At 42.0% G+C, this 26,950-nt stretch overlaps 1 protein-coding gene across 1 annotated transcript in view; it reads left to right on the top strand.

Moving 5' to 3' along the window:
- Positions 1–508: 508 nt before the first annotated feature.
- Positions 509–26,950, top strand: part of MYH15 (myosin heavy chain 15) — a 150,042-nt gene continuing 123,600 nt past the window's right edge. The window contains 10 exon segments of the mRNA XM_059388137.1: positions 509–614; positions 5,316–5,422; positions 10,544–10,687; positions 12,333–12,489; positions 13,137–13,164; positions 14,465–14,558; positions 16,484–16,576; positions 18,346–18,409; positions 18,492–18,525; positions 18,527–18,582. Of these exon segments, the coding sequence (XP_059244120.1) occupies positions 527–614; positions 5,316–5,422; positions 10,544–10,687; positions 12,333–12,489; positions 13,137–13,164; positions 14,465–14,558; positions 16,484–16,576; positions 18,346–18,409; positions 18,492–18,525; positions 18,527–18,582 (865 nt within the window). The 5' untranslated portion in view covers positions 509–526.

Genomic DNA, 26,950 nt, shown 5'->3' on the forward strand with positions numbered 1-26,950 from the left:
TTTTATTCTGATATATTTTTTTAAGATTTTATTCATTTATTTGACAGAGAGATCACAAGTAGGCAGAGAGGCAGGCAGAGAGAATGGGGGAAGCAGGCTCCCTGCTGAGCAGAGAGTCTGATGTGGGGCTTGATCCCAGGATCCCGAGACCATGACCCAAGCCAAAGGCAGAGGCTTAACACACTGAGCCACCCAGGTGCCCCTTTATTCTGATTTTAAACAAAATTATTATTAAACTATCTTTGTGGGCCCCTGAAAGCATCAGCAATGCTAGTGCCTTCTGTGCCTAGCAAGTACAGTAAGATGGTCTCAAGTCCAACTTGGTCATACGCTTGAGACATGTTGAGAGAGAAGACGGGTGGAGGCAGTTAAAAATTTAACCCTGTGTGTCTAGTGAATAGCGTTGTGGACTAGTGCCTGGTGTCCCCATATCCAACGGTTCCTTCCTACACCTGTCTTCTATAGAGTGGATCCTTATGGCTCACTTTCAGGGCTAAGCCTGTTCTGGTGGATCACTCAAAGAAGGATGGATCTGTCAGAGCTTGGAGAGGCTACAGCCTTCCCCAGAAGAAGCCAGGCAGAGCTGCTTATGCTACAGGCTGGGGCCTTTGATGGTAAGACTTGGGGTGGATGGTAGCTTCCCTCCATTTTACCACTTCTGGGTGGTGGCAGAGATTTTTGATTGGTTGAGAAGAGCCTTCCATCCTGGAACCTAGCTTACATGTCGGGATGCATTCACCTGTATGAACCTTAGAAGAAGCAACTGAGAAATCACGTGGCCTGGTGGGGATGAGTCTGCAAGAAAGAGGAGGGAAGCTGGGGGCAGACCCGGGCCAAGCCCTGCTTACTTGTTTTCTCTTGGAGGAAGCATGGTGCCAGCATAGATACTCCTGGGAGTGGCCCAGAAAAAGCCTTGCTCTGAAACCACTTAGTGTGGGTGAATTCTATAGCACAGACAGGGGCCTGGAGCTTTGACTGTAGGTGGGGTTGGTCCACTCTAAGGAAGAAGAAAGGAAAAGCCTTGGTAAAGACAGGAGAAATAGAAGTCATCCCTGGCCCTCTTCAGACTATTCTAATGATGGAACTTTGCCCTCTGACTATCTTCCAGGTCAGCAAGGTCGCACAGCCAACATGCAGCAAGAGAGCATTAGGAGACTTGCTCACCCTGATGAATAGTCTCCTGGTAGTTAAAGGCAAGGACAAAGGTTAATGAGGATTTACCCTCGAGATGAAGGCTGAGTTCTACATTAAAGTCTCTAAATAAAGGCTACACTTCCCCCTCCTTCTCTACGTGGCTGGGCGGCATGGGCGTCTGAATTTCAGCTATTTGGAGATGGACAGTGTGATCTAGCCTCAAGCCACCCACATATCTTGGTCCCCAAATTATTCAAAAGTGCAACATAAATACTGACTTAGCGTTGTTCTAGTACTCAGAATTAGTCAACATGAGACCTCAATATGACCAATTAACAATTCAAGCCGGTTATGTAGGACATTATATTTCCATCATTGTCTAGTCCTGAATCTGTTCCCAGTTTCCAGTCATTGGATTTCATTACTATGACTGGATTTTAGAGTAGCTAATTATAATCCATCAAATCAAATACAATAACAGAACTCTCCCTGAGGTCAGAACTGGTCATGCAAAAGCTTACTTATCACAGGTAGTCAGATAATGAAGGACAAGATCATAGCGGTACCAGTGAGAAAATAAAAATTAGGCCAAAGCATTAGAGATAATTGGATGATGCATTTAGTAGGAACAGCACTGTAAATAATTACGTAAAATACAGCAATAATTTTTAATTATTATTACTATTTTTTTCCCAAACGGTTTTCCCCATAGAAAGGCAGTGGCAGCAAAAACGAAGAGTAAGGAAAAGCTTCTCATCCCCTTGGCCTAGTAGACAATGCAGTTTCCTTTTTTGAACTCAGGCCAAAGGGAAGCAATGTGAATTAGAATACTTGGCAAGGAGTCTTGGGTTCAAATTCCCTGACCCAGATCCTCTCCAGAGATGTAATCAGAGCAAATCACTGCCCTTTCTGAGCCCTGGCGTCCTCATCTGTCAAACAGGGTGATGACACTTGCTCTGCCTACCTTTCTCCACGGAGGCCCATTGCAGCAATAAATGTGAAAACTAAACACCAAACATTATTACGTGTCCTGGGAAGGAAAACTAGAATTGCTGAATGTCAGGGAGGAAGTGTGCTAGTAGAGATACACACAAAGCCCCGTTCCCAAGCTAAATTATTTTTATGTTAGGACACATAAGCAATCTATTTCCAATAACTACCAAACTGAATGCAGTATTACTCCAATCTTGATCAAAAGTATAGAAAAAAGACTGGAAAGAAATGCTTTAGATAGTGGCTATCTCTGTGTTGTTCATTATGGGTGATTTTTTAAAAATTTTTGTTTATTTACTTTTATTAGTAATCTCTACATGCAACGTGGGGCTTGAATTTACAACCCTGAGATCAAGAGTCACATGCTTTTCCGACTGAGCTGGCTGGGTGTCCCAAGGATGATTATTTTTTTAATTTTCTTTATATATTTCTCTACTTTTCATTTTTTCTCCAATATGCACGTGTTGCCCTTTTGGTTGTTGTTGTTGTTGCCTTTAGATTAGAAAAGATATCTAATCATCTAAAAATATGAAATCATAGTAGACAAACCTCCTGAGGTTACAGATGGGAAAATGGGGGCCCAAAGAGCTGAAGCCGTTGTTTTCTACCTCGTCACTAGCCGAGCCAGGACTAAAATCCAAGCAGCCCGACTCAGACCCATTGCTGTTTGCTCTTCCATCTCTGCAATTATTCATGAGTGCATGGCATGTACAAATTAAAATATGAGTTCCTTTAGTTTAGCTTCAAAAACATCCCTGTTAGGGACTGGGCCTCAGAGATAGGTAAGGGTTTCTAAAAATTCTCCCCTACCACTTCCAGGGGCCATCAAAGTAGGTGCTAATCATGAGGCATGTGATGAACCTAATTCTTCAGAGAAAAATTGGAGGAAAAAATCCAAGCATATAAGAGAGAGGAAGCATGCTGTAATGGTAGAGCTCTGATTTAGGAGATGGGTGATCGAATTTCTAGAGTCATTATTCTAATGACTGCCACTAATTAGCTTTGGGACTATAGATGACTCTCTTAATCTCTTTTCTCAGGTTTTTTTCTTAAAAAAAAAAAGTGGAAATCTTGCCAGCTAATATCTATGTTTCTTTCAGGTGATAACATTTTATTTAAAATACAGTGCATTTATTTACCTTAAACACACAAAACGTATGCAAAATAGGTACTTTTCAAAAACAAGCCTCTTTTCATAGACATAACACAAAGCAAAATCTGTTTTTTAATAAAAATAGATAATAAAAATAATGCAAAACCAGCAATTAAAATGCAAACGACAAGTAGAAGCAAATGCAAAAATCAGTTTGACAGGAATACAAAAATCTCTCCTGGCAGTTTGGGCAGGGGATTGCTTGTAATTCAGAGAACAGCAAAGACTAGGACAGTAAGAAGGTAGTGTGCAACAAAATTCTTTGCAGAGACAAGCATGGTGGAAGGAAGGGTGAATGTTGCCCAACTTCACTACACAGTGTCTCCACGTCCTATTGCCCACCTCTGGGGAGGCACATCTGGTAGGGGCAGCCTGTCCAGCACCAATGAGGGCTCCTAACTTTCGTGATTCTTGTGTTGGGGTGGTGGTAGAGATGGAGTGGGCATTACACACCCATGCTATCATTGCATAAGGTTTCATCATTTCCTCCCTAGGCATTGGTTCAGACTGTCCCTCTCCTACCCAAATCCTATCCTCTCCTCTCCTCTCCTCTCCTCCCCTCCCCTCCCTTCCCCCTCCCCTCCCCTGCCCTCCCTTCTCCTCTCTTCTCTCTCCTCTCTTCTGCCCTTTATCTACTTGCTGAGCTGTGACTTGGAACTTTCATAAAGTTCTGATAAGACTCACTTTCCCTGCTGTGAAGTGTGTAAACCTGGCGATTCATAGACCTGTACCCCTGGGGATAAAAATATATTGTATGTTTATAAAAAATTAAAAAAAAAAAGACTCACTTTCCCTTAAAAATAGGTTTCTTTTCTTTTTTCTTTTCAAATGAGGGAGAGAGGGGGCAGGGAGGGGCAGAGATAGAGGGAGAGAGAGAATCTTGAGCAGGCGCCACACCCAGTGGGAGCATGACAGGGGGCTTGATCTAAGATCTCATGACTCCAAGGTCATGACCTGAGCAGAAATCAAGTGCCTGACGCTTAACCAACTGAGCCACCCGGGGGTTCCTAAAAGTAGGTTTTTTATTCATCTTCTGTGGCTCTCTGTCTCAGGTGGGAGAGAACCCAAGAAGCATCTAAATGAGGCCCAGAGAAGCTGTTTCAGCTGTTAAAAAATTTTATTTCACCCAAAGTTTCTTGGCTAATCATGTTGTGAAGGGCTGTTTTGCTTAGGGGCAAACAAAGTGAAGAGGCCGAGGACAGAAAAATGCTATGTGGGGGGAAAAATACAGAGCAGTTATGCTGTATGGCAAAAATAACCCATATTCTCTCTCCTCTCTCCCCTGCCCTGCCCCCATTCTACCATGGGTTTCTCATAGCAGGCTTTTATTCCAAAATTAAAACTAAGGTCTAGAGGTGCCTGGGTGGCTCAGTGGGTTAAGCCTCTGCCTTCGGCTCAGGTCATGATCTCAAGGTCCTGAGATAGAGCCCCACATCGGGTTCTTTGCTCAGCAGGGATCCTGTTTCCCTCTCTCTCTCTGCCTGCCTCTCTGCCTACTTGTGATCTCTGTCAAATAAATAAGTTAAATCTAAAAAAAAAAAAAAAAAAAAAAAAACCAAATAAAACCCCACAACTAAGTCCTAAAGAAACCTTGAAAGACAGACTTGACCACTAAACAAATTTTCATTTAGTTGTAACCAGACATTTCTGAGTGAAGTATTCTGGAGGGGAGCTGGGTGGGGAGTGGGGAGGCTTGTTGGAGCGGGGTGGTTGAGGCACCAGGACAACCACCCAGGACCTGGGCTTATGAGAGTGAGGTAAGGGTTGGAGGTGGGAAGAGAGGCGTCTAAGGTGTGGGCCAGTACCTTTCTTATAGCAAAATGGTCTGTGATGTTCCCTGCCTCGTTCCCACGGAGTCAGTGTGTCATCTTTGCAATGAGCTTTGGTGATTTTATCTAATGCTGCCCTTTCCTATATTGGTGACTCCAAGTCACCAGGCAAAATTAGCAGAAAGGAGATCATATCCATCAGTATGAAAGTGTCCAATGTATATTTTATACAGGTACTATGGTGATAATCCTCTTTTGCTTTGTAGAGAAGAAGAAATGCTGGATTCGTGATAGCAAGCACGGGTACGTTGAGGCTGAGGTTAAAGGGAGTGGAAATGATGGCAAAGCAATTGTCGAGACAACAGATGGAAAGGTACAGGAATCTTTGTTTCCTCTCTGGGATAACTACATTCCCTATTTAATCAAATGGTTGAATATGTCCTTTCTCTGATAGCTTAATTAAAAACCTGGTGTAGAAGATACAATAATAGATACACTTTTGGAAATGTCACACATCTTTGAGAAGCCCCTCCACTTCCTATCAAAGATTAAACAAAACTGACTAAATCAGAGTAACACAATTATCCGTGGTAAAGATCATTGACTCTAGAACTTACAGTTTCTGCGTCTTCCACCACCATTTCAAGCTTTGTTGTTTTTTTAAAGGTGTCCCTTGCAGTGAATAGTGACCTGAAGGACTCTGAAGCAAGTTGTGTTTGGATGAAGAAAGAGGGATAATTTGGGGTGCCTGGAGCCATGCAGGTGGCCCTGTCAGTTAAGCATCCAACTCTTGATTCCGGCTCAAGTCACCATCTCAGGGTCATGGGATCAAGCCCCAGAGCTCTGTACTCAGCTGCAAGTCTGCTTGAGATTCTCTCTCCCTCTCCCTTGTCTTCCCCCTGCTCATGTTCTCTCTTGCTCAGATAAATAAATCTTTAAAAAAAAGAAAAGAAAAGAAAGAGGGATAATTTGACTAAGAATAGCTCAGTTCCAGAGAAGCCAAGGGATGGGGGATGGTCAGAAATGCCAAATGTTAGAGAAAAAGATGAAGGTCTTGGAGAAGGCCACAGCTTTTCAGAATTAGGAGTTCACTTACGACCTTTGAAAGAGGTTTAGGGCAAGCGTGGAGTGCAAGCTCTGAAAGGGGTCATGGAGGGCACGTGAAGTAAGGCTGGAATGGCCTGCCACCTCTTCTTCCTGTCACCCGGGCACCTAGGGCAGCAGGGTAACACCAGGCAGACAGTCCACCCACGGGACCCTCCCCTAAGTCACTGACCTCAGGTTGCCTGCCAGCCCCGTGATGCTGAGCTGGGCTGTTTCTGGCCTGACTCGGATGAACAGTTCCCGGTAGATTATATAGATGATTCCCTGCCCATATTCACGTCTCTGATCCCCCTCTGGTTGCATCTCAGTGCCAGAGAAAACACATAGAATCATTACCTAGAAGCTTTGTCTTTTTCACACCCGTATCTTCATATTTGGACAATTTATAATCTAAAGCATTGTCATTTGCATTGTAAAGCTCTGAAGGCCACTTACGATTTACCACTTACAGGGTCTTACTATGCCTCTTTGACAGTATCTGGACATGAAAAAAAATCCCCAATTAAGTAGATTTTATGTAACTAATGGAATTAAGAGAAGAACTTGGGCCTTATTAGCAGGAACTTACCCAGGTAGGCAAGAAAAATTCAAAATGTTCTAAATAAGGACAGAGATGGGCCCTAAAGTTAGCCTTGGGACCATCTCTTATGAAAAGAGAGAAAGCAGATGTCAATGTCTCTTTTCCATCATTGTTTATGCCAACTTTTTAAAACAACATTATTGAGCTATAATTTACATACCATACAGTTCACCTCTTTAACGTGTGCAATTCCATAGTTTTTGTGGTGTTTAAATGTGGTGTCTGTCTGATTGGCTGGGGGACCCCAAATGTGGGGCAGCAATCAGGTGGAAGCAGGTGGTGTGGGTGGTGGCAAGAATTCACCTGAGGCAGGGCAAAGAAGGTAGGATTTTATTGACTATAAAGCAAGGGAGCAGCAGGCAAGACAGAAGCGGGGCTGTCTGCAGAGGCAGGGGATAGGGGCTGTTTTTAAAGAGGGAAGGTGAGGAGAAGTAGCCCATGAGTCAGTTAGGGCCTCTGGATATCGTGAGGAGGGTCCCCTGATGGGCCGGTATGTATCCATCCAGGGGGTCGCTGTGGGCCCTTTCTATAGTCTGTCGCTCAAGCCTGTTTGCCAAAAAGTGGCCTTTATAGTTTTTAGTATATTTAGAGAATTATACAATTATCACTGCCATTAATTTTTAGAATATTTTCATGATCCCAAAAAGAAATCTTGTACCCATTAGCAGTCACCCCTACTCTCCCCTCTGACCTAGGTTATTTCTCTATAGATTTGCCTATTCTGGCATTTCAGATAAATGGGATCATACAACATATGGCCTTTTGTGTTGGGCTTCTTTCACTTAGTATAATGTTTTCGGGCTCATTCGTGTTGTAGCAAGTATCAGTACTTTATTGCTTTGTATAGCTGAATAATATGCCACAGTGTTGGATAAACCATATTTGTTGGGAGACATTTGGATTGTTTGCAGGTTTTGGCTATTAGGAGTAATGCTCCATGAAGATGCATGTGTAAGTTTCTGGGTAGGCGTATTAACTTCTCTGGGGTATGTTCCTAGTAGAATTGTTGGGTCTTTCGGTAACTTCTGTGTCTGGCATTACAAGGAACTGCCAAAATGTCTTCCAAAATGGTTGCATCACTTTACATTCCTGCCAACAGTATAAAAGGGCTATAATTTCTCTATCTCCTCACCAATGCATATTACTGTCTTTTAGATTATAACCATTCAAATGGGTTTAAAGTTGCATTTTATTTATTTATTTTTAATATATTTTTAAAGATTTTATTTATTTATTTATTTGGCAAAGACACAGCAAGAGAGGGAACCCAAGCAGGGGGAGAGAGAGAGGGAGAAGCAGGCTTCCTGCTGAGCAGGGAGCCTGATGTGGAGCTCAATGCCATGACCCTGGGATCATAACCTGAGCTGAAGGCAGATGCTAAATGACTGAGCCACCCAGTGGTATTTTATTTTATTTTTTAAAAAGATTTTGTTTATTTATTTGACATTTAGAGATCCCAAGTAGGCAGAGAGGCAGGCAGAGAGAGAGAGGAGGAAGCAGGCTTCCTGTGGAGCAGAGAGCCTGATGTGGAGCTTGATCTCAGGACCCTGGGATTATGACCCGAGCCGAAGGCAGAGGCTTTAACCGGCTGAGCCACCCAGGTGCCCCTAAAGTGCTTTTTAATGTGATTTTTATTTGTATTTCCCTAATGAATGATATCGTGCATCTTTTCACATGCTTACTGACAATTTGTGTATCTTCAGAGAAATGTCTAATCAAACCCTTTATGCATTTTTTAATTGGCTTATTGGTTTATTTGTTGTATTTTTAAAGTTCTTTATATATTCTGGATACAAGTCCCTCATCAGATATATGATTTGTGAAGATTTTCTCTGTGTCTTTTCACTTTTTTTTTTTTTTTTTAAGATTTAATTTATTTGAAAGAGAGAGAGGTAGAATGCATGCTAGAGAGTGAGCAGGTGCCAGGGTCAAGAGGAGAGGGAGAAGCAGGGCAGGGAGCCTGACATGTGGGGCTCAATCCCAGGACCCTGAGATCATGACTTGAGTTGAAGGTCAATGCCTCATTGACTGAGTCACCCAGGTGTTCCATCTTTTCACTTTCTTGATGGAATCCAACCCTATTTTATCAGGTCTCCAAATGAGAGGCTTTCTTATCTAAGCCCATGTTCCAAAACTGCTGTCTTTTCAGCAGTATTTAAGGTAATTTATAAATATCTTATGGCTAGACTTATGGTCTAGAATCATTGAAGAAAAGCATGAAAGCCATAATATAATGATGCAGAAAGAAGAATCTGAAGGGGTTTGCTTTGTTCTGTTTGTCCTTCCACTATGTAATGATGGTCCCATTCCTTCGCCTCACCCTGTAACTCCCCAGCTCCGGGCTTCCTCCTCCTGACCTTAGAAGTAACAACACTTTCAATCACCACCAGAATAGTCTTTGAAATGTTAACAGAGACCATGAAGCCAGTGAGCATAGAGTAATACTTATGGAAGAAAGTAGGCAATGAAAGAAGAGAGAAAAAACAGAATCAAAGCGAAGGGGAGGTATTTAAAGACAGAAGAGACCCGATTAAGTTCTATATAAAAGGAGTCCTTGACATGTGGAAATTAAAGGGACTCCAAAGAAAACTGACTACCATTGGAGCAATGATAAAGTAGATTGTGCGCAGGAATGTGATCAAGAATATGGAGAATGTGGGGACACCTGGGTGGCTCAGTTGGTTAAGCATCTGACTCTCCATTTCAGCTCAGGTCACGATCTCAGGGTTGTGAGCTTGAGTCCTGCCACAAGTTCTGTGCTGACTGTGAAGCCTGCTTGGGATTCTCCCTCTCCCTCTGCCCCCACTCACTCTCTCTCAAAATAAATAAATAAGGGGAACCTGGGTGGCTCAGTGGGTTAAAACCTCTGCCTTTGGCTCAGGTCAAGATCCCAGGGTTCTGGGATCGAGCCCCACATTGGGTTCTTTGCTTGGCGGGGAGCCTGCTTGCCGCCTGCTCCCTACCCCCACCTCTCTGCCTACTTGTGGTCTCTGTCTGTCAAATAAATAAATAAAATCTTAAGAATAAATAAATAAAACAAAACATAGATAATGTGAGAGTTTTGGAAGAAGCCATCATGAACTGGGATGAAATGGAGCCATCAGTTGATGGAAACTTGGAGAATAACTAAACAACTATTTGGTAGCAATGCATCCATATTAATCAAGAGATCAATATTTATTGAGTACCTACCATGTCCATCACATTATGATAGATGCTTTAGTAACTATAAAAGAAAACCCCATCCAAACTCTTTCAGGTGTTTATAATCAAACTAAGAAATAGTCTGACATTGTTAATTATTGAAATATACACAAAAGCTTGTGTCAAGACAGTATGGGTTGTTTACATGGTAAAGGATTTTTTAAAATGAGCTAAGGGAGTTGGAGAAGGATTGAGGAAGAGGGTAGGTCTGGAAAAAAGTCTGGAAGGATTTATCTGCCTCCTTGATCCTTCACTCCATATTCCTTCTTCTAAACCTCCTAAGCAGCAAGAGAGATGCCAAACCGTATACCATATGGTGTGTGTGCCCTCAGAGGCAACCAGGGTCAGTGAGGAGCCTCAGGACTAGAGCTCTGCAAGGCAGAACATTTTGATTCAAGAAAAACGTTTTAAAATTTCATCTTCAGGCAAGGTGCGATCATGGGCAGGGGAAACACCTGTCTGTTTCATTAGGATTGGTTAAACTTCTGGCCCCATCCTCTCATGAGGCCTCCTTTTCTTGAATCTTTGAAGAGTCTTTCCAGTGCATGACAAAATGCAGGAACATAAAATAAGGGAACACATATGCTATTTATCTCCTCTCTGCAGAGTCTGAGTGTCAAGGAGGACGAAATCCAGCAGATGAATCCCCCATAGTTTGAAATGATTGAAGACCTAGCAGTGCTGACTCATCTCAATGAGGCATCCGTGCTGCACACCCTGAAGCGGCGCCATGACCATTGGATGATCTGTGTATGTGCATAGGCTTTACTGCTGAGGGAGCACGCTGGCACTCACACTGGCAATGTCTCAGCCCTCTCTCCGATGATAGCTTTCTTGGAATCTAAGCAGACTCACGTGGGGATAGTCCTTGAGGAATGCCCACCAAGAAGGGACCTTGCCTTAACATTTCCCCCAATTTTATTTATTTTTTTCTTTGTTTTTGTTTTTGTTTTGTTTTTATTTATTTGACAGACAGAGATCACAAGTAGGCAGGGAGGCAGGCAGAGAGAGGGGAAGGGAAGCAGGCTCCCTGCTGAGCAGAGAGCCCGAGGTGGGGCTCAATCCCACAACCCTGGGATCATGACCTGAGCCGAAGGCAGAGGCTTTAACCCACTGAGCCACCCAGGAGCCACTCCCCCCACTTTTATTTTGTCAACATCCATAGCCCGCCCCTAAGTTGTCAAGCTAAAGTAAAGGTTTGGAGGCTGATAGATCGGTGTCCAAATGCTAGTTTTGTCCCTGATTAGTTGTTAATTTTCTGCAGTCACCTTATCTGTAAAGTGAGGTAAGACGGCTTGGCTCTCCAAGGCAGCTTGGAGGATGAAATCAGAGAATGTAAAGAAGTCAGTGCAGTGCCTGTCACCCTGTTCATGCTCTGGAGAAGGAGTTACTGTTTTCATCACCATTACACTGGTGATGTTTGCTTAGATTCTTTGATTTACTCAGATACTATTCAGCAGCAGCCCTCAGTAGATTGGGCCAAAATGGTAGCATTTGGGCTGCATTGCTATCAGAGCCACGACATGTAGCCAACTTGCCCCTTGGCACTCTGATTTATATGATTATATTAGTTTCCCTTGGATGCTGTAACAAAATTCCCACAAACCAGTTGGCTTAACAAGAGAAGTTTATTCAATCACAGTTCTAGAAGCCAGAAATCTAAAATCAAATCAAATCAGCAGGGTCATACTCCTTCTGGAGTCCGTAGTGGAGAATCCTTACCCCTCACAGCTTCTAGTGGCTGCTGGCATTCCTCGTGGTTGTACCGCTCCAGTCTCTGCCTCTGCCTTCACATCCCTTTCCCTTCTGGGTGTCCATATTTTCTCCTCTCTGTGTGTCTTATAAAGACACCAGCCATTGGATTTAAGGTCCACCCACATATCATCTTGAGATCCTTAACTTAATTATACTTGCAAAGATCCTTTTCCCAAAAAAGTTTGCATTCACAGGTTTCGGGGATTAGAACCTGAACGTGTCTTTTTGGGGGAGCCACAATTCAACCATTACAGTGACTGAATGACCCAAATGAGCTATTGCCTTAAAAGTTGGGTTCCTAATCTTGCTGAAACACAAGCCACCTTCTGGCCTCAAATGCCCGATGACTCCCCAGCCTGCTGTTGGCGTCCTCCCTGTCTTCAAAAGGTGTGTGTGTGTCAGACATGTTAGTAGTTAGCAGGTCTCCCCGGGGAGAGGTAACCCCGGGCCCTGCGGCTCCTCTAACCTGGTTCTGTCTCTTCCCGTTATAGTCCCCTCTCTGTGAGAATCTGAAAGCTCTCCTCTTTTTAGCTCCTTTATGAGTAAATATTTCAGCAAATGTTATCTGGCAGTGAGAGAGCTGACAGACCTGGAAGTATTTCTAACCTGTTTTCTGAAATCACCTCTGATTTTTCCTCAGACATATTCAGGTCTCTTCTGTGTGAGCATAAACCCTTACAAGTGGCTCCCAGTGTATCAGAAAGAAGTCGTGGCTGCCTACAAAGAGAAGAGGCGATCAGAAGCTCCCCCTCACATCTTCGCTGTGGCCGATAATGCCTTTCAGGATATGCTTCACAGTAAGTGGCTGCCCTACAAAATGAAAGGTAAAAATATCTGATCTACTTTCTTCTCCGTGTCACTAAGAGGCAGGAAGGCATTGTGAGCAGAGCGTGGCCTTTACAGTTACCTAATCACTTGAAGCCTCCATTTCTTTGGGATAAAACATGGGCAAAATAGAGCCTGCCTCCTAGGGTTCTGGAGATGATTAGCTCACACGTCAAATTAAGTGAGATAATGCATTGAAAGTGCTCAGCCCAGTGGCTGGCCCAGAGTAAGCCCCCTGTAGATGGCAGCTTTTATTACATCAAGCGCCTGCTAGAGTTTCTGGCACAAAGAAGTTTCTCTGTAGCTATTGTAACACCATGCTTCTTAAAAGGCTTAAAATGGCAAAAATGTCAACCATTAGTCAGTTATCATTTGTATTTGGAGCAAGGAAAATAGGCCTGAGATTTATATGTTCTTATGAGTGACATTCATAGGGGCAAGGGGAAAAAAAATCTCTTTTTACTCTGTACTCTTTAAATGGTATTTTTTTATCCAACTGAGAGCAAATCCTTTTCCTTGTGTCTGACTTCAAACCGCAACCAAGGAAATTTTGAATAAGTTTGCCAATACGTAGAAGCTCTGGCAGAAGAATGTTCTGACATTTTCTTTTCTTTTGTAGATCAGGAGAATCAGTCTGTACTTTTGACGTAAGTGTTTGCCTTGCCACCTCTTTCTGGCTAGCGGTGAGAGTTTCAATGGAAACAAATCTACATTTCACTGGGAATAAAACATAAATTCACTATCTTTGAATTGTTTGCTCTTTAGATACAGAATACATTCTAGGCAAGAATAAGATACTCAGGAGATTGTCATAACAATTTAGTCAGTGATTATTCCAGATATGGTATTAGGTAGGTTGCCTCCACCATCTTAGTAGATCTTTTAGAACTCATAGTGCACAAAGTGATCTTAGTCACCTTCTTGATGGAGAACTCCCTGTCGAAATAATCGTTTTCAAAGGTCTGTGGACTGGCTAATTGGGCAGAGAGCCAGAAAGTTCAATGGGTATGACCAGGGAACAAATAACCTCCTGCCAGATTGGAGCAGACCAAGGTACCTTAAGTAGTAGGAACTAAAAGATGGTGACACTTGGAGCAGAAAAGGAGGGTAAAGACCAGTGATATTGTATTGTATCTACTTTTGATGTGAAGAGCACTGGTTGACCAGATGAACGATCAGCATGGTGACAGGGGAAGGGGAGGGGAGGCTAAGATTCTAAAGGCAATGAAATGCTAAAGTTCTTGGTCTTCCTAAACAATGGTGTTGTCACCTCATGTGTTGAGCTCTCCATTGGCTTTAATCATCTCAAGAAGAAAAATAGTCTCAGAATCTTAGAGCTAGAAGGATAGGTAAGTGTTTAGGCCTTGCAGAGAGGATTGACTATTTCCTGGATTTTCATGGAGATAAAGGCAGGCCTTGATCCTATGATGCTTTGGGTGATAAGGCTAGCACCACTGCATTCTTCCCACATCACAAAGTTAACTGGTTATCAAAGGTAAAAGGGAACCCTAAAACCCAGCTGCCTGGTAGATTGATTGGTAAGCCCTCTTCTCAGGGAGAAGGTTGGACCTAGCCATGTGGTAGCCTTAATATGTGAAAATCCCTGCAACAGCTGGTAAAGAGGAGACCTGTCTTTAATTAATAGAGAAGCTCCTCAGTTTTTTGTTAACCAGACCTGAAGAACAGGCTTCCAGTTTTTATAAAATCTTTAATCTTTCTGTGCTGGGTTTTGATGTTTGTTCATGCTGTTTCTCCAGCCTGAGATAGTCCTTCCCCTTCTCCCAATTGATTAAATATCTACATCTCTTTCGTCGAGTTTCCTCTCCAGTTCCATTTTTCCATAAATTTTTTCCTTCTTGTCTTAGCCTATATGGTTAAAATGATTTAACTTTTCACTATATTTATAATCCAAACCAGTTAACTGTATCATTGAATTTCTCATCGCAGAGGAGAATCTGGTGCTGGAAAGACTGTGAGCACCAAACATAATATCCAGTATTTTGCCACCATAGCAACCATGGGTGAATCTAGGGAAAAGCTGGTAAGTGCTCATATATCTTGGCAGGAAAGGTGAGGTAGTCTTATCCTGATCATGGAGGCTCTGCCTTGACCACTTTTGTGGGAGAAAAGAGGAGACAAGAGCCATAAAGCAATTAGAAAATTATAGAAAAGGGTTTTTTCCCCCATCTTTGCCTCTTGAGAGGATCACCAAGTGCTTCAAACCAATAACCCCCAAACATGAAATCACCTAATTTGTTTCAGATTTGCTTCAAGGGCTATTTAGGCTGATCTTTGTTGATTGTACCCTCTGAGAATTACACTTAAGATCCAAGCCATCTTCCCTAAAGGCTAGAGTCATCAATGCCCTGAATGGCCAGTTTTGATATTTCTGAATCCCTTTAGCTACTGTGAGATGTCAGACTTCCACAGATAAGTACCAGTGGAAGTCTCCTTCCTTTACCACTAACTCCTGGATCAAATCCCAAACACCTGATGCACATTACCTCAATGTTAATCACATTCCAGGTTCTACTTATCTTCCCTCTCTATTTAATTACTTTTATCTTTGGTGATTTTTAATTTAGCTTACTTTGTTTAGCTTCATTAACAGGTTGATGGGTTTTATAATAATTTGAGAGTAACTAGACCATGAGAATTGGTATGCAAAAATAAAATTAGATAATGCTGAGTGAGATTCAAAATCAATGAGTTATTGAGCTGTTAGAGCCTCTTATCTTTCTATGTCTGGCATTGTTATTTTGCTTTTTTAAATTCAATCCTAGATGCTCCCTGCTGTTTTTGCCAAGAAGTGTATCAAAATAGCAACCTGGTCCAATTTTCAAACCATGAAAAGTTTCCCAACCACCACATTCCTGAATTTGATTGATTCCTTTAGGTATCATTGAACTCTATTATTCACTAGATATTACTTCATTTCTGTGTGCATTTTAGGTTGTTCAGTGTGTGTTTGTTCTAGCCATTGAGCTTTATGATAATACATGACACAATACGTAATATAATACATGAGAAACTTTGCTCCTTTAGCCCTTTTACCTATTTATAGTAGACCCATATGATGTAGAAGGGATGAAATATTTGTAGTTTTAAATATAGACTTTTTTTTTCTTTTCTTTCTTTCTTTTTTTTTTTTTTTTAGAGCAAGAGAGTGTGTGTGCACATGAGAAGGAGAGGGAGAGAGAGGAAGCAGGGCTCAATCTTACCACCCGAGCTAAAATCAAGAGTGGGACACTTAACCAACTGAGCCACACGAGTGCCCCTAAGTTTATAAATTCTTGAATACTATATTCTAAGTAATCCCTTCCAGGAAATGGATCTTTGATGTTGAGTGGAAAACAACATAGCCACATTGCAATGGGGATGCTGAGTGCTCATTCAGACTTACTCTGTGGAGGTGGCCTGCTGAACACACACAATTCAAATTCAAAATGAATACCATCACTGATTCCCTGCTTGGCACGGACCACTGGATTACTTAGGAATCATAACAAGGAAAAATATAATTTAATAATGCCAAGAATCTGCTGTATTATCTTAGGATAAATTTCCAGGTATAAGAATTAGGTGGGATGAGAGGGAGATAAACAATGGGGAAAATATAAGGCATGAAGTCTTTTTGGAAATAGGCTATGGGATTGATTGATTGATTGATGGTAGATATTTAGTTCCTTTCCCCACTTAGGCCAATTCCAACCAAAAGAGAAGCATTGCAAGTAAGTGAGCTCCCATATATATTCACAGGGGCATTGTATGTTAAGACAGTTTTTCAGTCATTTATTTTTCTCCGTTCTGATTCCAAAGTAACATTGTATAAAAAAATTTGGAAACAGCTTTGGCTACTATTTATCCAAAGCAAGAATGGGGTCAGATCTAGGGATGGAGGGATTACCACATTACAGAATTTTACTGATAACTTTATCTGCTGTATTTCTCTTACTTGTATTTCAGGGGACTTTAGAAGATCAAATCAAGCAAGTGCATCCTATTTTGGAAGCATTTGGAAATGCTAAAACCCTGAGAAATGACAACTCCTTTTGTTTTGTAAGTAACGTGATTGAGCAGTATATCAGAGTCTCTAATTTTTAAGTAATGGTAAAATTCAGGTCTGAGCATATAGGTATAAAAAAATTTCTCAGACATCAAAGAGGTCTAACATTGTTAGACTGCTTGAAAAAGAAAGAGACCAGTTTTGTTATTAAGAAATTAAAACTATATATAAATATGTACCAGGGAAGCTTCTATTGTTTGGTCAATTTCAGGAAGACAGTATTTAATAATTAATAATATTAACAATATTTAATAGTTACAAATTCCTTTCTACTCCTGGTAGAGAAGCTCACCCAGCACATTCTAATAATGCTTTATATTATATTATATTTTACAGATTTGAAAGTATTTTCCCCTTCATAATTTCCTATGCACTTCCTCATTCACTTAATACAATTATTGTTTCTACTCTTGCCTATGGCTCCCCTACCTCTGCATATTTTCTACTGGGGGATTTTTTTTTTTTTTTTTTTTTTGGAAACAAAACATTTTTAAAAATCGCTTTTGATAACTGCAGTCCCAGGATAGAGGAAGAATTTGAATTTCAAACCTTACTTTCACAAAGCCATTTTATGACAAAAATGAGTGGCAGGGAGCCACTCTATAATTTACAAGGAAATTTGCAGAAGGCTTCCCATTTGAATCTTTGGGCACAATGAAATAACAGCCTCATGGTGAGGTGGTTGGGGGTTGGGTTCAGTCCGGGGCCTTTGCACTGCCTTGCGTGTTCCTACACCTGCTTGTGAGGGCACTTACACACGAGTGTCTGTGTGTATGGTTCCCATTCCCCTAAATTTGCTAACTTAATGGTTCAACCCCCCTGTTTGTCGCCACGCTCCTTCCCTTGCGTGGCTGTGGTCCCCCCTACCTACTTCCTTGCAGGGGTGACCTTTACCAGCCTGTCATCCCCGGCACTGACCTCCTCATCCTGCCAGCCCCAACTGCCTCCTTAGCCGCCCCTGGCTTCTGACGCGGGCTCTGTCTCCTTGGGCAGCCTTTCTGTCCCACAGATCCTGTCTTATGGCTTTCCATGAAAAGAAAGGAAAGGAACCCCATCTATTATTTATGCCAAAGCAGTGCTTTAAAACAGAAATCTCATCACATTTGCATAAAATCTCCCACTGTCTTCTGAGAACACATAAATAATATTAAACCCTACTTCTTCCTGTGGCCTGTAGGACTTAGTGATAGGGTGCCTGGGGCCCAACTCTCGGGCTCTTGTCTTTTTGCCCCTTTTACTCACTGAACTCCTGCACAGCTGTCTTTTCTTTAGGATTTAAGGATCACCAAACGTTCCTTTGTGTTCCTTTGTTAATGCCATCACAATAGCCGCTTACACCTAGAATCTAGAAGAGTAGGACCACACCTGTTTTTTTTCATGTGATATGTCCAGGTCCTAGTAGGTTTCCTGGATGGTAGTAGGTTTTCAGTGAATGTTTACTGAATAAATGAAAGAATATGCTGAACAGATGTTGCTTTGTCTCATTTTTTAGGTAAGAACGCTGAGGCCCAGAGAGATTCAATAATACACATAAGAACACACAGCTAGAAGTCGGCAGGTCTGACACTAGAATCCGGGGCCCCTGCCAGTTCTGGTGATCGTTCTGGCTTCCTCCGGGCATTAACTGATGCCATCTCAGGCCCATGCTGCATTTTTCTTTTAACTTTGAACTAGTCACTTTGGTAGTAAAGCATATAAGAAAGCCGTTGCAACTGTTCAGAATGTTTCCATAGGAGACTGTGTTTTATGCCCCACCCCCCAGGGCAAATTCATCAGAATGCATTTTGGTGCCACAGGCAAGCTGTCCTCTGTAGACATCGATATTTGTAAGCAGCCACTGCACTACTTTTCTTCTAAGTTTTGCAGCAATACCTAAATAGGAAGCTTTATCCTTTTCTAATCCTGCAGATTTGCTTGAAAAATCCCAAGTGATTTTCCAGCAGCCCAGAAAACTACCACATATTCTATCACATTCTGTCTGGAGAAAAAGACCTTCGTGGTAAGTGTGTTATTCTGGAGCTGAGGGACATTGTAAAACAAGAGACAGAAGTCAGATTCTCAGACCTGGGAAAGTGTTGATTAGTAAGTCTCTTGAGAACTCAGTTTATTTATTCTAAAAGGTAAACAATTATTAAACCAATTATAAAACCAGTGTTCTATAATTTTTTTAAAAAGATTTTATTTATTTATTTGACAGAGAGAGAGAGAGAGATCACAAACAGGCATAGAGGCAGGCAGAGGTGTGGGGGAAGCAGGCTCCCTACTCAGCAGAGAGCCTGATGCAGGGCTCGATCTCAGGACCCTGAGACCATGACTTAAGCTGAAGGCAGAGACTTAACCCACTGAGCCACCCAGGCACCCGAAGTGTTCTATAATTTTATATTGCTAGAGAGTAAATGTTTTCCCAATTTGGTAATGTTTGGAAGTAGACAGGATGCCTAGAAGGTATAAATGAAAGTGTGTATGTGTGTGTGTGTGTGTGTGTGTGTGTGAGAGAGAGAGAGAGAGAGAGAGAGAGAGAGAGAATGTGTGTAAAAACTTTAGGTAATTTAAGGCCTTCAATGATTAGAAAATTAGAACCACATGGGCGGTATAGACAAAAGGCCAGAAGTGGGAGTTCTATAAAGAAGGGAGGTTTGGGGTTGGGATATGAAGGACGGGAAGAGGATTTAACCAGAGTAATGAGTGGAGGGTATTTCCTATGAGAGGAACAGCGGGTACAGTGGCAGGAAACGGCAGGACAAGATCGGGGAGCAGAGAGATCAGGTGGACTGGAAGAAAGGATTTGCATAGAGGAATAGTAGAGATTTTATCCTGATGGTTTCTGAACTCAAGGAGTTGGGGGTGATGTACATATGTTATAGGGTTGGGGTAATAGGAGGTCATGATTTGCTGAGGGCAGTGACAATGAAGCTGATGTGGTGGGCGGCCTCCCTAGAGGGAAGGGACTATAGCAGTCCTAGTAGAAGATCACAAGGCATTGTGTAAGGTCGTGTCTTTGGGAATGGGAGAAAGGGGATGGATTCATAGAAGAATAGATGAGTCTTAGCAATGACTGAATGCAGGAAGGAGGAAGTGATGAGCCAAAATATTCCCAAGTTTTATGATTTGACCAGGTTAAAGGTAGTACCATGAAGAGAAAGAAAAGTAACTAGTGGGACAAGAGAATGAACTTCCTGTAGTCACTCAATATTTATTGTGTGACTGCTGTGTGTGTACCAGGCACTGCTTTTTTAAGCATGGGGTTGAAAAATAAAACAGACAGGTCCCTGCCCTCATGGGCTTACATTCTAGTATGGGAGATAAGTAATAAACAAGTAAATGAAAACATATATAATTTTAGCAAATGGTACGTCTACCAAAAAAAAAAAAAAATAGGGTGAGAAAACAGTGAATTTGGGCTTGGTAGGGTAGCAGGTGGTTTTATTTTAGATAGAATGGTCAAGCAAGACCTCTCTGGGAAGGCAATATTTTTGCAGACACCTGATAGAGTAAGCAAGTGAGCAGGCAAGATTTTTCGGAATAAAGTTACAGGAAGCTCGAACAGTGAGTGCAAAGGCCCCGAGGCAGCAATGCATTTGTTTTATTCTTGAGATTACAAAATGGCCATTGTAATTGACAGAAAGAAGAAATTAATGGAGGGGAGAGGTGGGCAGGACCAGATCAAGCAGCACCTTGCAGCCTGAGGCAGAATATGGAAAGTCATTGGAAGGGAAGAATGGGAATCTGATTGGATTGCAAAGGTCTTGCATATGAAGTAAACCACTGAGGACAAGGACACGCTCGCACAGGAGCGGTTGTGGGATGAGATCAAAGATCCAGGTGGAGAAAAAAAAAAAAAAAAAGAATCCAGGTGAGCAAATTAGTGGGCAGTGATTTCCCCCAGCCTCCTATGCTAGGTTCAGTATGTTAGTCATACCCTTAGTGGTGTTTTGACTGCATGGTCTTCAAATTCAAAGTGCCCTCACCAAATGGGGCAAGCTCTGCAAACTGGACAATTATTTTTGGCACAGGTGCAGCTGGTGATACAAACGCAGCCACAGTTCTCCTGCTTTCCCTCCACCTAACGTGGAACAGATTTTTTTTTTTTTCTGGATCTTCCTCTGTTTAGCCCTGCCATATCTAATGTTCTTAGCACTGATTGCTATGCAAGCCATCTGACACATAGGGTTCAATGTGGGTACCAGCAGGGACTGTAAAATTTGGGGGACCATCTCTGTTTATAGCTAGAACTCTCCGAAGGCTCTGGTCTGCGGTGGAAAACGCAGGCTCATCTTGAATTCATTGATCTTGCAGTCTTTGGGAGCTGCAGAGATTGATTCCTGCACGAAGACTGACATCTGGTGGTCCAAACTGGGTATTGTCAGTTCATTTGTTCTCGGCACCCTGGGCCATTCTTGGGGACATTTTAGAATTTGAGTTATTTTTATTCATGTTTGCCAAAGGAGAGCTTCAGAGTGTCCTGAGGATTGTTAAAGAGAACACACCTTAGCAACATATGGATTATGTCCACGTTTCCAAAAACAGAAGCGCTTGTCAGTATCAGAAAATAACCATGTATGGAGGATCAGTCGGGAGGCAGGCCACCCACGGAAGAAGCTGAGGAATGGGGTGAAGTGTTATCCCAGAGCCAGCTCCCAACTAGTCTCTACATGGTCTGGAACATCGCTCCTCCCCTTACCTCTCACTTTACACTGACCCTTGGTCAAGGCTTGGCTAAAACCCACTTCCTCAGAAACCTCGGATACGGCTCCTTGAAATTCTTGTTCTTAATGTCAACTGGATGGGTTGGTCCTGCATATACCTTCCTATTTTTCTTCTCTTCTTTGTTTAGTTTTTTCTGTTTATTGTTCCCATTGCTACTATTCAACTGGTGTATGAACTCTAGGGTGAGGGGTCAGAAAACACCACCTTGTCTCTTAGAATTTTGACATTTTGCCTACTGCCCTGGGGGCTCACTTTGGTACATGCCAGTAGTGCATAGGGGTGCCAAGAGGGGCACCCAGTGTGTCTACTAGGAGTCTGAAGGCCTCTGGGGAAAGAAACTGTCATCGTCTGCACCTCCTATTCTGGAGCATATTAAGTTTTACTCCCCTGGCCCAATAGGTTTCTCTTGAACTGTTCTCCCATCTTCACTCCCTTTCTCCCCACTGGTTATTAGGAGGAAAAAGATGTGTGTGTGTGTGGGTGTGTGTGTGTGTGTGCAGATTGTGCTCTGCCTGACTCCAGAGAGTGCTGTTCAAACTGTAGACTGTGTGAATGATTCTTTCTTGTGGAGTTGGGCAGTGTACAACCTCTTCAGCTGTCCATGGCGGTGTGAGAAACAGGTAATGATGGTTGATATGGCATAGTGGTACTAGCTACAGGACTTCGTGATTTTAAGGGTTTGGGGTTGTTTTTGTGGGGTTTTTTTTTCTTTTTTTGGTCCAGTGTCAGCTTTGCTTCTTTTCATAGTGAACTCAGCTGAGTCTTGGAGAACACTCATCCATGGTGAAAGTAAAATTCACTGTCAGGAAGACATGTGAAACAAATCCTTGAATGATGAAATACTCATTCTTAAAGGCTTCTTTGCATCTCCTACTGAAGAGTGGAATCTAGAAATGAACTTGTATGAAGGTTGAGACCTGAATTTTTTGAAGTTGTGAAACAACTGAATTTACCTTTAGCATCGCCCTGCACCTCCTCTTTATGCTGTCCCCAGCCTTCCTGACAAGCTCCCTTCCCCCCAGTTCTCCACATGCCCACAGCCTGGTCAACAATCTTCTGTGTGGGCCTTATCTGACCTAGACAGTCTTGCTGGCCCTCAGAGTGTCTCACATAAATGTATTCACTATTTGTTTGCCTTTTTTTTTTTTTTAACATTCTCTCAGGGCCATTCCTCTGATAGAAATGAAATTAATTAAATAAAGGAACCTCTGTTTACATGATACTCTGTGGTGACCTCAAGACTTAACACAATTAAAATTCGTTTTTCCTGGAAAATAAATTTTAATAAGACCTAGTGGGGAAGACGTCTTGAGCTAAAGGCCTTTCAGAGTCCCTCAAACATGCATGCGTGTGGTCTGTATGTTTCTAAGAGCTACCACTTCAAACTGACTACGGCTGCTGCCGTGAATGCTTAGGTCAGTGCATCAGCCATATTGCTGGTTAGTGAGATAAAGGAGAAGCCTATTAGTGTCCTTTTTGACTTCTTCTTTTTTTTTTTTTTTTATTCCCTTTATGACTTCTTGAAATGCTGTGTCTGAAAGCAGGGAGGTGGGGCGGGAGGAGTGTGTGTGTGTAGCATGTGAGCCCTCCATGGTGCCTTATTCCCGCCTCCTCCTGAATGTTGACTCTTTCCTCCTCCTGGTCTGGGGCAAGCTCTGCAAACTGGACAATTATTTTCTGCTGGGTTTCCCATAGTGTTTGTCCAATTGTTGGGCCTGCTTGGATGGGAGCAACACCCTCCTGTTGGCAAAGGAAGAAAAAAATTCCCATCATAGTTACAAACACAGGTTTGAGAAGGTAGGTGGCTTAGTCTAACAGAAATACTAGAAACTATGTTCTAAATTCAACTGATCCTTAATTTGGGACTGACCAAGTAGTGAGGATTTCTAGGTTTCTATTTTCCTATATTCTACATACAAAAAATGTCAAATATAGCACCTTTCATTAAAATGACCAGAATGAAAATGATCAAAAATGAGATAATGAGAAGTGATGACAAAAATGACATAAAATGAAAAGGATATGAATGGTTATAATTTAAAGTGATCCCACTTGTAATTCTTGGAAAAACAATTTTAGAAGGTAGTATGGTGTATGTGTGTGTGTGTGTGTGTGTGTGTGGTTTTCTGTTTGCTTGTTTGTGTTTTATTTTGGTATGAACTAAAACATCCAACAGAAACATCCTCTCATCCTAAAAACACGCAGCATTTCCTGCACTAGTTAGATGTGTGATTCCTGTAGCCTCCTTGAGGGAAAGGACCATGTTATCTTTATATCTTTACCCCCTCTTCATATCATATAACTATTATAGAGAAAAAAGATTAAATAATTTGAAAGACATGTTAATGATGTCCATCTTTGAGATGTGAGAAGACAAGATTTCATGGCACCCCCAAGTGTAGCCTGAGTAAGGTGGTGACATTCACCAGCGTATAGAACCACATAAGAGGCATAGCTTCAGGGCAGACATGGAAAAACATCATAGGTTCAATTTTGGTAATGTTGGATTTGAGCTACTTATGGCCGTCTGCACTGAAACGTCTAGTGGGAAGTTGGAGCTCTAGGTCGGGAGCTCAGAAAATATAGATTTGAGAGTCATCAGCAAAGCCATGAATGAGCCTTGCAGAATATATAGGCATTTCTTGACCTTGAAAGGCATGACAGTATTTGACACCACGGATTACTCCCTCCTCCTTGAGAATCTCTCCTCTTAGCTTCTAGCACACCACCCTCCCTTGTTTCTCCCCGAAATCTCCGGTATTTCCCTGTCGGTCTTTCTCTTTCATCTGGCCCTGTATCTTTAGAGTGCCCTGGGCTCAGTCCTTGCGTCTGTCTCATGGTGACCTCATTTAACAACGGGTAGCTTTAAAGATTGTTTCCATCCGATGACTTCCAGTGTTCTATCACAAGTCCAGAGTCTCTCCAGGATTCCAGACTCCTAGCTAACTGACTCCTCTATGTCTCAACTTGGTTTGGAAAAGAACCAAATTATATGAATGACTCACAATGAAATTTACTTGTGACTGATTTTTCCCCCCACGGTACCACTATATTTTGAGGATTTTGCACAATGTAAAATGACAGAATCATAGATTGTTATGGTTTAGGCTGTAGATACAATAAAAACTATGGGTTTTAAATGTTTAAGGGGAATTCCTATGGAAAAGAGAGACACATAGAAGAACTCTAAACAAGGCTAATATGCATGCCCAAGGTCTTTTGTGATTTCAGTGTGTCAATTTCCTTTTAGTTTACACAAAAATAAAACACTTCAAAAGAAAAAAAATTTCTAGAAATTTGTAAGATGGAATTCTACAGTATATACTCTTCCTGTCTGACTTATTCTACTCAGCATAATTATTTTGAGATTGTTCCATGTTGTAGCACATATTCATTATAACATCTCAAATTTAATGTGCCTAAGACCTGCTCTTGAACTCATCTATTTCTCCCAGCTTATTCTCACCTGTTCCATCTACTTTAAAAAGCCACACTCTGAGCACTTCCTTACCATTACTCCTATTACTATGCTGGTTGAATACCATCATCTCTCTCCTGGATTTTTTTTTTTCTTACGATTTTACTTATTTATTTGATAGAGAGCGAAAGTGAACACACATGCAGGGGTAGCAGCAGGTAGAGGGAGAATCAGGCTCCTCGCTGAGCAGGGGGCTTGATGTGGGTCTCAATCCCAGGCCCCAGGGGATTATGACCTGAGCTGAAGGCAGATGCTTAACTGACTGAGCCACCCAGGTGCCTCTCTCGTGGATTGTTTAACAGTCTCCTACCTGATATTTCTGCTTCCATCCTGTTCTCTCTGTCTTTAAGACAGTAGCCATGGTAAATTACAAAAAAAAAAAAAAAAAAAGAAAGAAAGAAAATCAGGGGCTCCTGGGTGGCTCAGTGGGTTAACCCTCTGCCTTCAGCTCAGGTCATGATCTCAGGATTCTGCATCGGGCTCTCTGCTCAGCAGGGAGCCTGCTTCCCCCCACTCTCTCTGCCTGCCTCTCTGCCTACTTATGATCACCCTCTCTCTGTCAAATAAATAAAATCTTTAAAAAAGAAATCAGATTATGTCATTCCTCTGCTCAAAAACCTTCAACAGCTTTCTATCTTACATAGACATAAATGTGCAAATCCTCACCCTGGCCTGTGAGGAGCTATGATCTATCCTCTTGATGCCTCTCTGACCGCATAACCTACTACCACTTACTTCCTTAATTTGCCTCTTAAGCCACTCAAAATGCCAGGAAAACTTCTACCTCGGGGCCTTTGCATTTGTTTTTCTTTGTCTGGAACATTTTCCCTCACTTATTTTCCCCCTCAACTCTTGCAGGTCTTTATTGAAATGTCGCCATATAGAGGCTTTCCCTGACCACTCTATTAAAAACTGTAGCTCTGTATCACCAATACTTTTTTGTTTTTAAGATTTTATTTTTAAGTAAACTCTACACCCAACATGGGGCTCGAACTCACAACCCTGAGATCTAGAGCTATAGGCTCTACTTACTAAGCCGGCCAGGTACCCCTGTATTGCTGATACAATTTATCCCCTTTCCCTGCTATTTTTTTCCATGGCACTTATTAACATTGTACATTTCATGTCTTTTCATGCATTTTATTTATTTTTAAAATTTCTGTCTCCTGCTGTTAGAATAGAAGCTTCATGGGGACAAGATATTTCCCCACCCCACTGATGTATCTCTAAGACTTACTCTAATGCCTGGCACATTGCTAGAGCTCAACAAGTGTTTCTTGATAAAAGTGAGGCATGAGAAAGAACACAAGAGATTCTTGGGAATTATGAACATTTCAGGGACATTTAAAGCCTCATTCAAATAAGGCTTTGAGGATTATATTTCTATTAAATATATATGCTGTATATCTTGTACTTACCTTCAGCTTGATCTCCTTTGGGCTAGCCCGACTTTTTTTTACTTTTTAACTTTTATAAAACAGCCTCATTGAAGTGTTGTCGATATAAATGTAAATGCTGACATATGTGGGAGACCATTACCGCCATCAAGTTAACGCAGGGATCTGTTCAAAAGTTTTCTCGTGTTCTTTTGTAACTCCGCCTCTGCCCTTTCTCACTCCTCTGAGGCTTCCCCTCCCCACCCAGTCCCTTGGCAACCACTAACATGCTTCCTGTCACTACAGAGATGACTGCATTTTCTCGAATTTTATAAGTTGGAATCACACAGTGTATACTCTTTTTTGTCTGGCTTATTTCACTCTGCCTCATTATTTGGAGATTCTTCCATCCTCTAGCATATGTCTACAGTTCAGTCCTTTGTTTGCTGACTAATAATCTGTTGTACGGTCACACAGGAGTTTGTTAACTCTTGATGGACACTCGGGTTGTTTCCAAACAGAGCTGCTGCGAACACTGGGGAAGTGCGCTGTTTCTGAGATCCGGGGTCGAGGATAGCAGCTTCACTTCACTGAGTGATAAATAGAAAAATCAAATGGGCTCAAAGAAACTTCCCAGGGAGCCAGTGTGAGGCATTAAGCGGTTAACGGGATTTGGCTAATGTCCCTTGCTGACAGCCTGCCTTAGCTTCCGCCTGCATTATGTTTCCTGACTAAGTGAATCATGTCAGGAGCCTCAGACACATCGGGCGCAGTGCTGAACACGGACGCTGATTTATGGATTTCTT

Source organism: Mustela nigripes, chromosome 2, assembly GCF_022355385.1.
Source record: "Mustela nigripes isolate SB6536 chromosome 2, MUSNIG.SB6536, whole genome shotgun sequence".
Lineage (NCBI taxonomy): Eukaryota > Metazoa > Chordata > Mammalia > Carnivora > Mustelidae > Mustela > Mustela nigripes.